The sequence below is a fragment of the Mixophyes fleayi genome, chromosome 1 (genome assembly GCF_038048845.1).
Source record: "Mixophyes fleayi isolate aMixFle1 chromosome 1, aMixFle1.hap1, whole genome shotgun sequence".
Lineage (NCBI taxonomy): Eukaryota > Metazoa > Chordata > Amphibia > Anura > Limnodynastidae > Mixophyes > Mixophyes fleayi.
In genome coordinates, this window is record NC_134402.1 from 245,507,486 (window position 1) to 245,523,261 (window position 15,776).

Consider the following 15,776-nt stretch of genomic DNA (forward strand, 5'->3'; position numbering starts at 1 on the left):
GAACAATTATCATTCCAAAGCACATTGTATTGTTGAACGAGATTTCTTTAAACTGAACTAAAAATCTAGTTCAACGATGGAATGACATTGTTCCAATTACGCAATGTGTATGCACTCACGACCGGCAGTGTGCATAGATCTCTATGAGCGTGCAGAGTTCCAAACTTTTCAAACGATAGTGATGAGATGAGCACAGATCTGAAGGTAAATCATGTAACACTTGTATAGTGTGTACACATGAATCAGCATAATTAGCCTCCCCTCATCATTGGTAAAATCATTAAGGATATTGCAGTGCTTCAATTGTCTTGTAGTTTCGTACCCAACCTTACAATACTCTACTAGCGCTGAAATGCCCCCGTCGCACCACTTCAGGCGCAGCCTGTGTAAATGACAGTCATACAAATCTGCCTGGGTGCTTTTGCAAGCTCCCACTTTGTGGGTGGGTGCAAAGCAATTTCATGCAAGATAAGATACGCAAACTGGCATAATACTCTGTATCAGCCCCTATTTGTAAAAAGATTGTTGTAGCACTTCATTCAACAAGTGAGGCATTTGAAGAGATATGTGGAAAAAAAGTCAAATTAAAAGTAAAAAAATAAATAAAAAATAAATAAATATATATATATATTCACCCCCTACCATTTTGAAGGTATTGGGGGAATTTTAATGAAAATCACAATTAAAATAAATCAGACTGTTAAGCGGGCATTTGTTTTATTGATGTGTAATAATATTTGTCAAGCTATTAAGGGTTTGTCTGATACTCACATACAGTGAGTTCTCACTGCACGCAGAGCAAGCTGGCCATTAATATATGTGTATGTGTTAGGAAATTAGGTATCTGTTTTCAACACTAGAAATCCTGGCACTAAAGATAATATTACTATCTTAGTTTCATTCAATTCAATAAACGATAATTATATAATCCGTACCAATCTCTAGAAACATCCCTTTAGGTCTATATGTTGTAGTAAGACATTTAAGAAAAGTTGACACGCTCATTATTTTGAACAACATATCTTAAAGATGACAATTTTTATTGTAATTGCAGTAAACAAATTGCATATAAAATGTTAATAACCCAGAGGACATATGTTTATAAGCTTGCTATAACAATATGACAAATAAAATGATAAAAGACATGTCAAACCATGTTGGTAAAGGAGTTTTATTTATAAATATAAAACATTCTTACAGTTCTCTCCGTGGCCATTAAAACAGTAAATCATGTCTACAGATTGTACACAGGCAATTATTCAACTGCGCAGCAGAAAGAAATAAAACCGCTAAGGAGAATTTAACTTTTCTATTAAGGCCTCAATTGCTTTTGTGTTTTTGGCGTCTGTTGGGATGGTCACCTGGCCCTTGAGTCCATTTTTTACCTGAAGTGCAAGTTCTTCATTTGAACTCTGTAAAAGACTAAAACAAAGACAAAAAATAGTACTTAGAAATCAACTTATACACAAAAACATCTCAGAGTCAGAATTTGATCAAAAGAGGTGGCAGCACCGGACTTACATTTTTATTGTACTATAATGTGAACAAAACTTTTAACAAACAATACCATAGTTAGCAGTGGGTTGATTTTACACTACTCTAATATTAAATGTAAGTTTCCTTCCCTTTTTTGGAAAAAGTGATTTTTTTTTTTAATCAGAAATGCTTTCCCTATTTATGGATATTACAATCCTGACTATATAAAACGGTGTCATGATTTAGGACATTGTGTTAACTGGTGAAATCAAAAAATTTTGTCATTAGCAGGACTAGACAAATCCCATTCAACAGGTTGCTAAATTCATAATGGGGTTTCAGATGCTAGGTTATATTTGTTAAACAGCACCATTGATATGTGCATTATTGTATTCCAGGGACTACATTGTTCAGTTGTTATAAATGTAAAAAAGTAACGCATATAGTTCTGTTGTTCAAAGGAAAAACATGTTTTCAATGCATATGAAAAAAAATACACAATTTACTATAAAAGAAAAGCTCATTCACTAGTAATGGTTTTTAAAATTCACATTGATGCCACAATAAATCCATATATTAAAATGTTCACTTTTTATTATAAAGTAGCCAATGGTTTAATTCTCTTTACAGAAAAAAAAAAAAAAAAAAAAATCTTGCCAGGATCAGATTTACCGGCTCACTCAACTTTCACATTTTATAGCAAATTTGGGCATAAGAGCAAAGTTACTTTACAATCTGTCAGCATATATTGTTAGAGGTTTAAAGCAATTTAACTTTAACATACATTTATTTATCTTACAAATGGGTTTTTGGTGTTAACTTTTTATTTCCTATCTTTGTACACTCAAGTGTTAACCAGAGAACAAAGCTCAGATCCATTCTATTTTTAATGATTATGACTACCTTATTTGTAAAGGGGCTTGTGATGTAGGTTTGTCACATATGGCACAAACAGGGAAAAAATGAAACTAAACATTAAAACAATTGAAAATAATTATTTAAAATGTCACAACATAAATCCTAAATTAAATATTTATACAGCTCATTTTCATAGGGTCGTGCAAGCTTAACAGTTGGGTATGAGATGGCCTGATTTCTACTAATTACAGATGTACTGAACATTTTCATATGGTGATGTTTGAATTCAGGACACTATGAATGCTTATATGTATGTGCAGCCTAGTGCACCACAGACTTAATCTGGTTCTTTTCCACATCAATGCACTTGAGGGTTAGTAAATAGAGTGGTGGGCAAAAGACAGGTATAACATGCTCTACTGGTCAATTTGGCTGTATAATATACAAGTGCCCAAAATGTAAATACTATGATCTACTATATAATGTGCAACGTGATATACTAAGTAAGGTCCATAACCCTACCCCAAGTGTTTTCTGTTTGTGGCTTTTCCATCATAAAATTGCTGGCTTCTATCTTTTGGAAGAACTGGTTCAGGCATGGTTATAAGATATTTATCTAGGATGTGTAAAAGTTGAAACATGATTTTTAGGGCTCTTTTATACAGCCTAAAGTTTTATGCCAAGCAAGACACGGGGCTGTCAACCTGCACATCAGGGAAAAATGTAAAATCTTTTAAAACTCCAACCCATTACATCTAAACAATGCATTTAACCTCCTATAATTGTAGCATGGTGTGTGGCAGGCCACAACAATCAGGGGGAGAGAAGATTTAGTACTCCTATGCATTGACAGGGAGAGACGTCGACCAGCAGTACATGATAATGGTCTTGAAGTATAGGTACTATGTGTGTCGTTATACAGCTAATTAGTCCTTTTCTCCTATAAGAAACACAAAGACTTTACACTAGCACATACTGTTTGCAATAATTGTACCGTTACATAGTTACTGGAATTCAAGGTGAAACCAAAACAGAAGACTAACCATTGTGCTCACATGAAAAACAATACTTAAACCGTATAATCCAAACAGAAACTGAAACAATGTTCTTCTAAATTACACCAACTAGCTAAACAATGAGCAAAGGCCAACATGAGCAGAGATAATTACTATTACCTAAGAACATGTATTGGAATAAAAGGGGTAGGCAATCCCAAAGAGTTAATCACAGAACAAAGGGCGTCATGCGTTTTCTGAGATTTGGCTCATTACAAGTCAAGCTACAGGGTTTCCTAGCTGCAATGTCTGAACCAGATATATTTCTCCTGAGGGTCAAACGCCTTGCAAAACTCAGTCTGCCGTTCCTAATGAGGATTAGACTGAGGTGAATAGTGCAGTCTAAAAGAAGATGGAATTAGCACAGCTTTTCTCCTTGTCCCTTACACATAATAGTACATATGTATGGCTGTACTGGACAATATGCCATAAAAATATGCTATTCATATACACACAGAAACACACAATACATTTTCATGTATATTGAATGGTCAACTTACTCAAGTGAAAGCAATAAGGACATATATAAGCATCAGTATGAAGTTGGAGATGAAAGTTATACTGTGCTACTGGAAACATTTACTATGTAAATTGATTTTCATAAGTGTTTTTTATTATTCTAAAATTATTGTGTAGGGAACAGTGTTAAGAAGCACTTCCATTATTACTCTTTTTAAAATTGCTAGAGGTCGAAAATACACAGTGCATGATCTGTTATATTTCCCAAACTGTCCTGCATAAGCCAGCATTGCCATAATATTACATGCATCATCAGTGTATGCAAACATTAGAACACAATAATACAAATTACAAGTAGTAGCAGTTTGTTTTTTTTTACTCAGCACAATTTTCTTTGATTACAACTTGTAACGGAGGACCGTGACATAGACATCTCTATGTCTAAACGGTCTACAAAAACACCCATTAGCCCTCACAATCTATGCAATCCCTACAGGTCAATGACATAACAGTATCCCATTTTAAAATGAACAGTCTTATCCTTACCAACACAGGACTATGGCCCCTCTGTTCACTTGGGCCCAGCTGCTGAGTTTCTTCATGCCCACATGTTCTACTAATGTTCTAGCGAAGCAGCCTGTGGTTATTAAAAATAAAAACTGTGATTATGTGTTACAGACCCAATGACTTAAGGAATAAACATAAGTAAAAGACAGATTCATACACACATAAATACACATATAAATAATTCAGTTACTGCACTGGCCTTTAAAACAGTAAACATCATGCACACATATGCCATTATTTTTTCTTTGAGCATACTTAGTAGAACTAAATATTTTCTAATGTAGGTTTTCCAATTCATATACACTTTCAGAGAGCAAATACTGTGGCAAGTCCAATGTCAAATCAGGTCAAGATCCAACATTATCAAAGGCACTTGCATACATTACAGCTCGCACATTTACAAAACAGCACTCTGCAACACGCTGATGTAATGCAAAGCAGTCAAACCTGGATAGGTTTCATTACAGGCTACAAAATAGTTTAAATGGATAATAACGTCAAGACAAGAATATTACACATTTAAACCCCAATCATGAGAAATGTACAATGCAAATTAAATGATGGATATTGAATTTTGTATTGTGATTTCATAACTTGCAACATATGATACTAGCATATGCCCAAGTCTTTCCATTTGTATGTAAGAAACAAGCTGTGCCCACTTTATCACATGGATGATTTTGATAGCATTCAATGATATGTATAGAAGGCAACAAAAAAAAAAATTAAACCAAAAAGTAAAAAATTAAAAAGCACAGCAGAAAAGTGCACTCGATAAAAATTTAACAGAATCATTATCATGATTACTAGTAACCTGGTACAGAGCCAATAAAGGAGAGGCTGTATGTTTATGTAAGTTTAGAACAATGATAGACTACATTTGGCTCACCCCTAGCAGAATGATAGGAGCTATAATTACCAATTGAGTATTCTAAATAAAGAAGTCACTCTCACAACGTTTGTACTATATAACAATAGTAAATGACCTCTCGCCCTCCAGTGGATGAATTGGCCACCGCAAGATGTCACGCGACACCTTGATAACATAATCATCGCTGCCCTAGACTTTGCTGCCACTGAAGCCAGCAAAGATAAAGCGCATGTTTCGAGCTGAAACTCCACTGAGCAGAACTGCAACTGTGGGCTGAACTCTGGTCACCAACACTTCTATAATCATCGCTGCCCTAGACTTTGCTGCCACTGAAGCCAGCAAAGATAAAGCGCATGTTTCGAGCTGAAACTCCACTGAGCAGAACTGCAACTGTGGGCTGAACTCTGGTCACCAACACTTCTATATCAGTTAATTTCATGTCACTGACAGCCAATAAACATCAACAAAATTCATAGGATCATACGCTAGTGTGAAGTGTAATAAACATACTGTATGTACATTTTACACACTAGCATGTTAATAGTGATCCATTTAGAAAAGTGCGCTCAAGAATATTTCAACAATCATTTTATGCACACAAATCTTGAAAATACAACAAACAGTATGTAGAGAAACACATACAGTATTGCAATACACAAAGAGAACACACATTCATGCAGAAATCGAACATGAGATCCCAAATAGAAAGTGGAGGGTGTAAAATGTATAATATATCCTTGAGGTCAGATGTAGTCTCTCTGTACTCTCTTTATAATAATCAAAATATTGAACATACCTTCTTTACTGTTTTCTTTTAAGTCTTTATCTTGCTTTATCAACCATTTCAGCACCAGGTGACCAGCGGGGTGCTCTGCAATGTGAAGCTTTAAAAAGAACCACAAAAAGGAGGAGGTCACTCTCTATCCCCAGTGGAATAGCATGTCTACATCAAATACTACACATAGCCAATCTGTCTTTAACAAATTCCCAGCATTACAGATTTTATAGTAAAATTCAGGTTTCTATCATAGTACTGAATGGATTTTCAAGTTATACTAGCAAATTTGAAAGAATAGAGTGTAAATTACATTAAACTTGGGCTGGACAAGACCTTGTTGGCAGGTTTTCATGGCCACTCAAACAAGACAACCCGACTCCTCAAGCATGCCCCCATTTCTGCCCTCAAACCTTTTAGCATTAGGTTGTGGACACAAGCTCTCCTCCTCCACACCTACTGCATACTGAGCTATTAGAAAAGAGGCATGCTCCCATATCCTGGAATCCCCAGTGATGTCAGGACCAGGGTTTTATTGTAGGAGAGCAGCTCTGTAATAGTTCTAACGCTACACATGACCCCTCTAATCAGCTAGGCCTCACAGTGTAGGAAAACGATAGAAATCTAAACACGTTACAAACAACACAAGATTAATCTTTGTTACTATTTATTCAATAAAAAATAAGCCATCAAGAGAGAAGTCATGTGTGAAAAAGTACATAAACCACATGAATTTACATTATTTTTGAGAAATGATTGCAAGGGGTACAGGTCATGTGGTTGCAAGACAACCAAATTAGCACTGTTTCACTACCGTGCTTGACAGTTGGTCAGTGATTTGCATCAAAACCAAGCAGCTTCACTTTGTCCTGGTCTGTCCAGAGGACATTGTTAAAGAAATAGTGTTTTGTTCAGAACCAACTTTGCAAACCTAAGTCATACTGCTAATGTTTTGGGAGGACCATCTCCTGGCCACACTTCCATGAAAACTACACTTGTTCAATCTTTTGATAATCATGCACTTCAAGATTTACTGTGTTGACAGAAGCCGTTAAATCCCAATGTGTAGCTTTTGGATTCTTTGCAATTTCACAAAGCATCATGTGGTCTGAACTTTTGGGTGAATTTCCTGGGATGCCAAATCATGGGAAGATTAGCAATGGTCTCAATTTGAAAATAACCTCTCTCCCTGTAAAATTATTGATTTCAAATGGTTTGAAAAATGCCTTATAACCCTTTTCAGACTGATGAGCAGAATTAATTGCTTTGCGGAGTTCAATGCAGATGTCTTCAATCCTCACCATGGTGTTCACACAAACCTGAATGCTACAAACTGAAGTGGTGAAATGTATGCTTCAGCACAGAGGTGGTAGCGCTTCCTGAAGATCAAATAAATGAGTTATTTGATTAGCACCCCATGGTTCAAATTACCTTCTTTACTGATATGAAAAGCAGTAGGGGTGTACTTCATGATGGGCTTGTTTTTGTTAAATAAATAATTACAAAGTAAAAAAACAAAGTAAAAAAAACAACAAACTTTCCGTTTCTTTATCACATGAGCAGTTAAAAAAAAATATGGTATACTACTGTCAAGAAAGTAGTGGTAGTTGCATACCAAGTTTCTTGTGACCACTTGGCGCTATTGTTAGGTTACTGGGAGAAACAACAAATACCTCTCCATCTTTGCCACCTGGCACAAAATCTTCTGCTGCCATACTGGCAATGGCGGACATCACTGGCAGTGGGTCCCCGAGTGCATACAACAAAATATTAGTCACCATGACACACATGGTATTCTGTAACACCAACTCTTGTAAGTTATCTCCAAGATATTTTAACAAAGGTCCAGAAATAGCTTCCAACAGTTCACGGCGACGCACAGCAGGATCTTTCTTGCTGTAGGGAGAGAGCATGGCAAAATGAAATTGGTCACATGGCATGTGTGTAAAAATTCACTATGGTCACTTTATTTTTTCCACCCCGTTATCCGAGACAATAAATAAAAATTATAAAAGATCAGGACACCCCACATTTATACCTCATCACCAGGTGCTGTAACATAGCAGGATCTGCTTTTGTACCAACAAACAGAATCATTCCTGCTGCAGAACTATCGGTGTCATTTTTGTTCAGTGCAGTCTTGCATGTAGTGCGCTCTATATAATGTATCAAGATTGTTGTGTGCTTTCTTGATTATTCTTGGATTAACAATTTTATTCATACCTATAAATGTTTTATACATAGAAATTCCGGTTTTAATTGAATCCGCCCTAGAAAACCCGAATGAGACCTTTCCTGCCATTTTCGGTTAAACAAATGAAAAGTGGCTGACAAAAGCTTCTAGGAGCCTGTGTGATGGGAGGATCTGCTCAGGAACTTGCCCACAGCAGGTCAGCCTTATTTATGAGCCTATAGATTGTAATCTTGTGAGCAGTGGGGCCCTCTTTGCGTGTTTGTTATTACCAAATCTTGTTTTATTAGAGCAGAGGTGTATGCTAGGACAATAGTGGTGAATTTCATGAGCGGATTTCCCGCTCACACAGGCGGCTTTAAGGTTTACTTGGCACCTGCCCTATGGAATAGTAAAATTGTGAATTCCTTTATCGCAACCGAATATATGAGTGAAAGAGAAGTCCCATATTATATTCAAAGCAGGAGGATTCAATTTGGGGTGCATTATGGCATAACTGATCTCTGCCTTAAGAGAGGACAGTTAGTACTTATTGCAGGTAGCAATTTGATGCCAAGCATGAAGATCATAAAAACATAAGCCGATTAAATTATGAAGTGGATTCTAAAATACACCTCCCTACGTCGACTGTTACCACAGTGACAAAGGAGCCGACTGCTACCAGCATAGGATAGCTCATGTAAGCTCTAATGTTCCTTGAGAAATTTGTATCATCAATTACGTGGAATGTGTTCCATAAACACAAGTGCATTGAAATTAAATATTAATTTTCATAGTCAGATATGGTATTAATTTGCCTTACTTTGCTGTATAACAAACAGAATAATGTGTGATATTAAGAAGGTCAGCATGGGGGGAAGCAGCAGGCGTTCAAACACATCACTGTGGCTGTTGTACTGAGCTTTACACAGAGAGATATCGCTATTCATGTCGAAGCAGTATAAGATCAGCAGGAGGAGAGATTGATCTTCTGCCGTGTTATCAAGTGGCCACTGCTATCATTGTAGATGCAGCAGTCACATAAGACAGATAAACACATGCAATGAAGCAAACTAGGTACCCATTTCACAAATCAAGTTCGATCACCTTGCCATAATGACAACTCCTCATTTACGCACATTTCAAACTATAGAAAGGAACATAAAGCCATTTGCTTTTTTATTTTTTTTCTAAGCTTTCTGGTCACTGGGAGAGGTATCAAACCGTAGTCTGAAGGTCACCATAGTGTACTGTAAATAGTTAACCCTTACCAGCTTTCCCTTACCAGTACAGACACCTGAAATAAGGATCTCTTGAGGCTTTTGCCTATCCTGTTTGTTTTAAATGTTAACAACTGACAGCACGGTGGCGTAGTGGTTAGCACTTCTCCCTCACAGCACTGGGGTCACGAGTTCAATTCCCGACCATGGCCTTATCTGTGTGGAGTTCTTCCCGTGTCCGCATGGGTTTCCTCCGGGTGATCCGGTTTCCTCCCACACTCCAAAAACATACTGATAGGTTAATTGGCTGCTAACAAATTGACCCTAGTCTGTGTCTGTCTCTGTCTGTGTTAGGGAATTTAGACTGTAAGCTCCAATGGGGCAAGGACTGATGTGAGTGAGTTCTCTGTACAGCGCTGCGGAATTAGTGGCGCTATATAAAAAAAAATGATGATGATGAACTGGCATTCACCAGATACCTCTTGAGGTAGATAAAAAATCCATTAGGCTACACCAAGGATTATAAAATGACTATAATATGTCATAATTAAATGTTATAACTCCCTTTATTTATTGGTAAAACAAGATGCACAATAAAATTCAATTTGCATTATAATGCAACATCTTTTTATGTAGTAAAATCTGTGACATGCTTACCTGTGTGCATTGACATCTCCTTGCTTGAGCACCTCAATGATCTCAGGCAGAAAATGCGCAGAATTGCGTCCGCTCAGTAAATAGAGCAGCACTTTCCTCCCGTATTTGTCTTTGATTAGGTTGGGCAAGGCACTGATAATTTCCTGTGTAAAGAAATGACAAGATATAACATGCAAACCCATCATTAGCAACATTCGTCCCATATGCTGACAGTGTTAAACTTGTAAGAACAGCATCAGGACTGTGCAATGTCACCAAACAGTATGATTGTTTAGCTACTGCTTGCAACGCAAATCAATAATTTCAATTTATTACTTCAACGATATGATTAAATATAAATCTGGCTGGTGATGATGCTACTGAATTTTTCATGGAGTAATGTCTCCTGTGGAAAAACCAAGCAGATGCTTCATTGCAATAAACACAAAGTGGCAAAAATTAAAAAGTAAACAGTACATCGGGAATAGCAAACAATTTACTCTGGGGTTATAGTTTGGTGATTTCACATATTAAATCGGACTACTTAAAATACATTTGCAAAGTCAGTTATTTCTCAAAATTTGCTCTATTATTAAAACCACTCTAATTCTAAGTGATTGAATTTGTTAAAAAGAACACTATTGTTTTTTCTTTTTACCAATTGATAAGTATAAGTATCTACTTATTTTTATGATGGGTACACAAAGCCTCTCTTATAATTCCGATTGTAAATAATGGGAGGTGAATGCATAACATTACTAATGCAGGGCTGTTCCTAGCTTTTATACAGCATTATTTCCCTGCTTAGAGTGCCAGTGATTCTTCCTCACTATCAAGCTGTACAGTTGAAAAAATATGGTCTCCACAAAGAATGACCCACTATGCAGACCTCTGAGAAGTGAAGCGCACTGTCAGTCTAGTGCTCTTAGATTTAAAGCCCCAATGTGGTAACTATTAGTCCTGCATCTCTCACATCTAATTACAGTGGAGGAGTGAAGCAGCGGCATGACACAAAAATAACAATTAAAATAAGAAATAGTTGTAAAACTTACAGGCTCAGTCTAAAAATATTTCAGTGTGGAAGAGAAAGATCAACTTCCTTAATTCACTGACATTTCCATGATCATTATTTTAAAAAAGAGGATTTATGTACTTACGTTAAATCCGTTTCTCTGATTCCATCTGGGGGACACTGCTTACCATGGGTTGTGGAGGAGATCACGAGAGTTGGCACCTAGCTAGTTAATCTTTAGCACTGCTGACTAACCCCTCCCCTCTACAATCCCCCTGCCTCTTCCTCATCAGTTAATTCAAAAAGCCAAAAGGAGAAAGGTCAATCAACCAAGAGCATACAGAGGAAAAGCAGAAGGGAGGGATCGCAGTGTCCCCCAGACTGAATCAGAGAAACGGATTAACGTAAGTACATAAATCCTCTTCGCTTTCATCCAGTCTGGGGGACACTGCTTACCATGGGGACGTTCTAAAGCAGCCCTCTAAGGGTGGGACTGCTCTGAAAGCCCCGCTCGTAGAGCACTACGAGCGAAATTTGCATCCGAGGATGCGAATACATTAAATTGATAGAATTTGGTAAATGTGTTGACAGAAAGACCAGGTGGCTGCCCTGCAAAGCTGGTCGGCAGAAGCCCCATTTCTCGCTGCCCACGACCCCCCTACCGATCTGGTGGAATGGGCCGTAAGTCTCTCTCGCACAGGACGGTTAACCCTTATGTAAGCGTGCTTAATGGTTGCCGTAATCAATCTCTCAATGGACTTTAATCTGAGAAGTTCTTTTGACATAAATACGGAGAGCCCTAACCACATCTAACTTTTCCATAGACTGCTGAATGAGAATGAGAATCAGAATGAGAAGTTGATGAAAAGACCGGAACCACAATTTCCTGGTTCAAATGGAAAGCCGACACTACTTTTGGAACAAAGGAAGGGAGTGTTCTCAATACCGCTCTGTCCTCGTGAAAAACCAGATATGGTTCCCGGCACGACAGAGCTCCCAATTCCGACACCCTACGTGCCAATGCAATAGCCAAAAGAAAGACGACCTTCCAGTTCAAACACCTAAAATCTGCCACCAGTAAAGGCTCAAAAGGAGGCCCTTTAAGCATATCCAGTACCAGGTTAAGATCCCATGGTGCTGTAGGCGGAACATAGGGAGGCTGAATATGTAAGACTCCCTGAAGAAAGGTCTTGATGTCTGGCAAATCCGCTAAATTCAGGTGAAAGAAAACTGAAAGTGCTGATACCTGAACTCTTAAGGAACCTAAAACAGAGCCCTGCTTACAGCCCATCCTGAAGAAAAGCCAATAAGCGAGGGAGACAAAAAGAAGACGTGTGACAGGACTTATTTTCGCACCATCTGATATAGGCTCGCCAAATACGATGATAGATGCGAGCTGAAATCGGTTTTCGAGCTCGCAGCATAGTGTTCACTACACTGGGGTAGAAACCCTCTAGAGGCTGGCTTCAACAGCCATGCCGTTAAACTAAGCTGAGGTAAATTTTGGTGACGAAAGGGACCTTGAAGAAGAAGGTCGTCTCGGGACGGAAGACGATATCATTGTCCTTTCGCCATGGTGATTATGTCCGCGTACCACACTCGACGCGGCCATGAGGGAGCTATTAGAATTACTGGCAGACCGCCTGCCTTACTCGTCTGAGCACGCGAGGAAGCATGGGAATCGAGGGAAACAGGTATCCCAACCTGAATTCCCATGACATGGTCATCACGTCCACTGCTACTGCTAAGGGGTCTCTTGCCCTTGCGCAAAACCTGTGAACTTTTTTGTTGTGTCTGGAGGCCATGAGCTCTATATCCGGAAGACCCCATCTCTGAACTAGAGACTGAAATACTTCCGGATGGGAGTGACCACTCCCCCGGCATCATTGGATTTCGAGTTAGGTAATCGGCCTCCCAATTTTTTATTCCCGGAATGAACACTGCCGAGATTGCTGGAACATACTATTCTGCCCAAGCAAAAATCTGAGCTGCAATTCGCATTGCAGCTGCACTGCTGGTTCCTCCCTGCCTGTTGACATATGCCACAGCCATGGCATTGTCGGACTGAACTTTGACTGGGTGGCCCTGAAGGAGGGTCTGGGCCCCCCGAAGAGCTAAAAGAATTGCCTTCAACTCAAACGTGTTTATTGATAAGGCTGATTCCTAAACAGACCAGAGCCCCTGGAGCCGGAGGTGCAGGACTACTGCCCCTCAAACTCTCAGGCTGGCGTCTGTTGTGGCTATGATCCATGACCATGGAGCGAAAGACCTGCCCACCGACATGTGATCCTGATTCAGCCACCACTGGAGCAATTCTCTCGCCCCCGGAGACAGCAAGATCCTCTGGAGATCCAAACGTAGGTGGGATCCTGACCATTTTGTTAACAGATCCCACTGGAAGCATCGAGAATTAGCCCGACCGAAGGGGATCATTTCAAAGGAGGCCACCATCTTCCCAAGCAGCCGCATGCACAAATGAATTGAGAGATGACAAGACCTGAGTTGTTATAGTCCGGATTGAACTGATCTTCTCCGTAGGCAGGAACACCTTCTGCCGACTGGTATCCATGATGAGCCCTAGGAAGACCATGCGTTGACACGGAACCACCTGGGATTTCTTTAAGTTTATCAGCCACCCATGGCTCTCGAGAACCGCTATGGTGGGGGATAAGTGCTGGCGTAAGCAAATCTCTGAGGAGGATTTGATGAGTAGATCGTCTAAATAAGGAACGACCTGAACTCCCTTTAGGTGAAGACACGCTGCCATCACCGACATGATCTTCATGAAGACCCTTGGAGCTGTAGAGAGGCCGAAGGGAAGAGCCCAAAGTGGATAGTAGGAGTTCCCCACTGTGAACCTCAGGAGAGACGGATGATTGCTCCAAATGGGAACGTGGAGGTATGCGTCTTTTATGTCTATGGACGCCATAAACTGATCCTTCTCTAGGCCGTCTATCACCGACCTCAGGGACTCTATTCGAAATTTGTCCACTCGTAAGTGCACATTGAGGCTCTTTAGGTTTAAAATGGGTCGAAAGGACCCGTCCGGCTTCTTGACCAGAAAAAAAACCTTTCCTTTTCTGGTTGTCTGGGACCCTGCAAATGACTCTTTGCGAAAGAAGAGAGGCGACACAGGCCTGCATTGCCTGTCTTCTTTGTGGATCTCGGGGTAGCGGGGTTACAAAGAAGCGCTGTGGTATCGGCCCCAGCAGATCTATCATGTACCCTCTTGATATAATGCCCCGAATCCAAAGGGTCTTGGGATGACGCTGCCCACTGTTCCTGAAAAAGAGACAGACGTCCCCCCACCTCCTAGGGAATAGGGGGCAGTCAGGATGCAGGCTTCTCCCGAGTCTTGGAGGCCTGGCGCCTAGCTGCAAACGAGGACCTGCCTCTGACAGACGAGCCTCGAGAATTCAGTTGTCTACCTTTAAACGACTGTCCCCTGGGCAATGAGGTTCCCCGAAAGGACTGACGAAAGGAGCTAAACGGCAAAGAGGTGCTTTTGCCCCCGTTGCCTGGGAAATCATATTATCTAATTCCGGGCCGAACAGACCTGCTGAAAAAGGAATGGATTCCATGGATTTCTTTGATTCTGAATCCCCTTCCCAGGATTTCAGCCATAACGTTCTTTTAGCTGAAACTGACGCAGCCTGAATAGAGGAGGACACAGATGCTGTGCTCTGAGCCGCCTCATAAATGTACCCTGATGCCTCTTTCAAATGTAAAGCTAGGGTAATCAATTCTGAGTCCTGTAAGGCCTCTGCCAGTTGCTCTGCCCATACTTCCATGGCTTTAGCAACCCAAGCTGAAGCAAACGTGGGTCTAAAGGAAGAACCCGCTGCTACAAATATAGATTTTAACTGGGATTCCACTCTGCGGTTAGTGGTATCTTGCAGAGTTGCTGAGCCTGGGGCTGGAAGGAGAGTGTGTCGGGCCAAACGGGCTACTGGAGTATCTACTTTCGGAATTTCCTCCCAGCGAGCCACGTCCTCCTCCTGTAATGGATACAGGGAAGAGAACCTCTTTGGAACAGAAAACTTTTTATCAGGCTGTTTCCAGGCTCCCTCTGCAATATCTCTAAGAAGGCCAAAAGGAAGGTTATTCAGTTCTCCCCTTCTGTAGAACTCAAAGAGACTTCTGTCTCTAGGACTAGGATGCTCCATTTCTGGGAAGTCCAACGCCTGCCTCACCGCTAAAACCAAATCATCAATAAACTGATATTTAGTGTTTTCTTCCTGTTCCAAGGGTTGAACCTGGTCAGAATCCAAATTTGATTCTCTTTCCTCTTCTGAAAATCCCTCCGAATCTGAAAGGACCATGAGAGGATTAGCGGATCTAAGCCGCTTTCTTTTAGCTGGGGGCAGGTATGGGGATTCAAGTAACTGGTTAAGTCTGTCCAAACCCTTTATAAATGCTGAGGACCATGCAGGTTCTGTGGGTACAGGTGGCTGGTCCGTAAGCAAAGAAGAAGGTCCTGCTATAGCTGTTTCAGTAGAAACCATGGCAGCAGGGAGCCCCACAGGTGTAATAGCATGATTAGTCACAGAGGCTGCCACACTAGATAACAATTGAGTAAATTGGGAGATCATCTGTGCTAAAGAGGAAACAGACTGTCAGGGAAGCCACCCAGGCTGGTTCCTCCGTCAGTGGGGCTGGAAGGAGCTGGGTTTGTGC

At 40.2% G+C, this 15,776-nt stretch overlaps 1 protein-coding gene across 1 annotated transcript in view; it reads right to left on the reverse strand.

Annotated features, from left to right (window-relative positions):
• Positions 1-1,155: 1,155 nt before the first annotated feature.
• PUM3 (pumilio RNA binding family member 3) overlaps positions 1,156-15,776 on the reverse strand; it is a 70,395-nt gene continuing 55,774 nt past the window's right edge. Inside the window, exons 14-18 of the mRNA XM_075209047.1 lie at positions 10,109-10,251; positions 7,735-7,957; positions 6,083-6,170; positions 4,395-4,485; positions 1,156-1,422 (exon numbers count right to left, since the gene is read on the reverse strand). Of these exons, the coding sequence (XP_075065148.1) occupies positions 1,290-1,422; positions 4,395-4,485; positions 6,083-6,170; positions 7,735-7,957; positions 10,109-10,251 (678 nt within the window). The 3' untranslated portion in view covers positions 1,156-1,289. The remainder of the gene's footprint in view (positions 1,423-4,394; positions 4,486-6,082; positions 6,171-7,734; positions 7,958-10,108; positions 10,252-15,776) is intronic.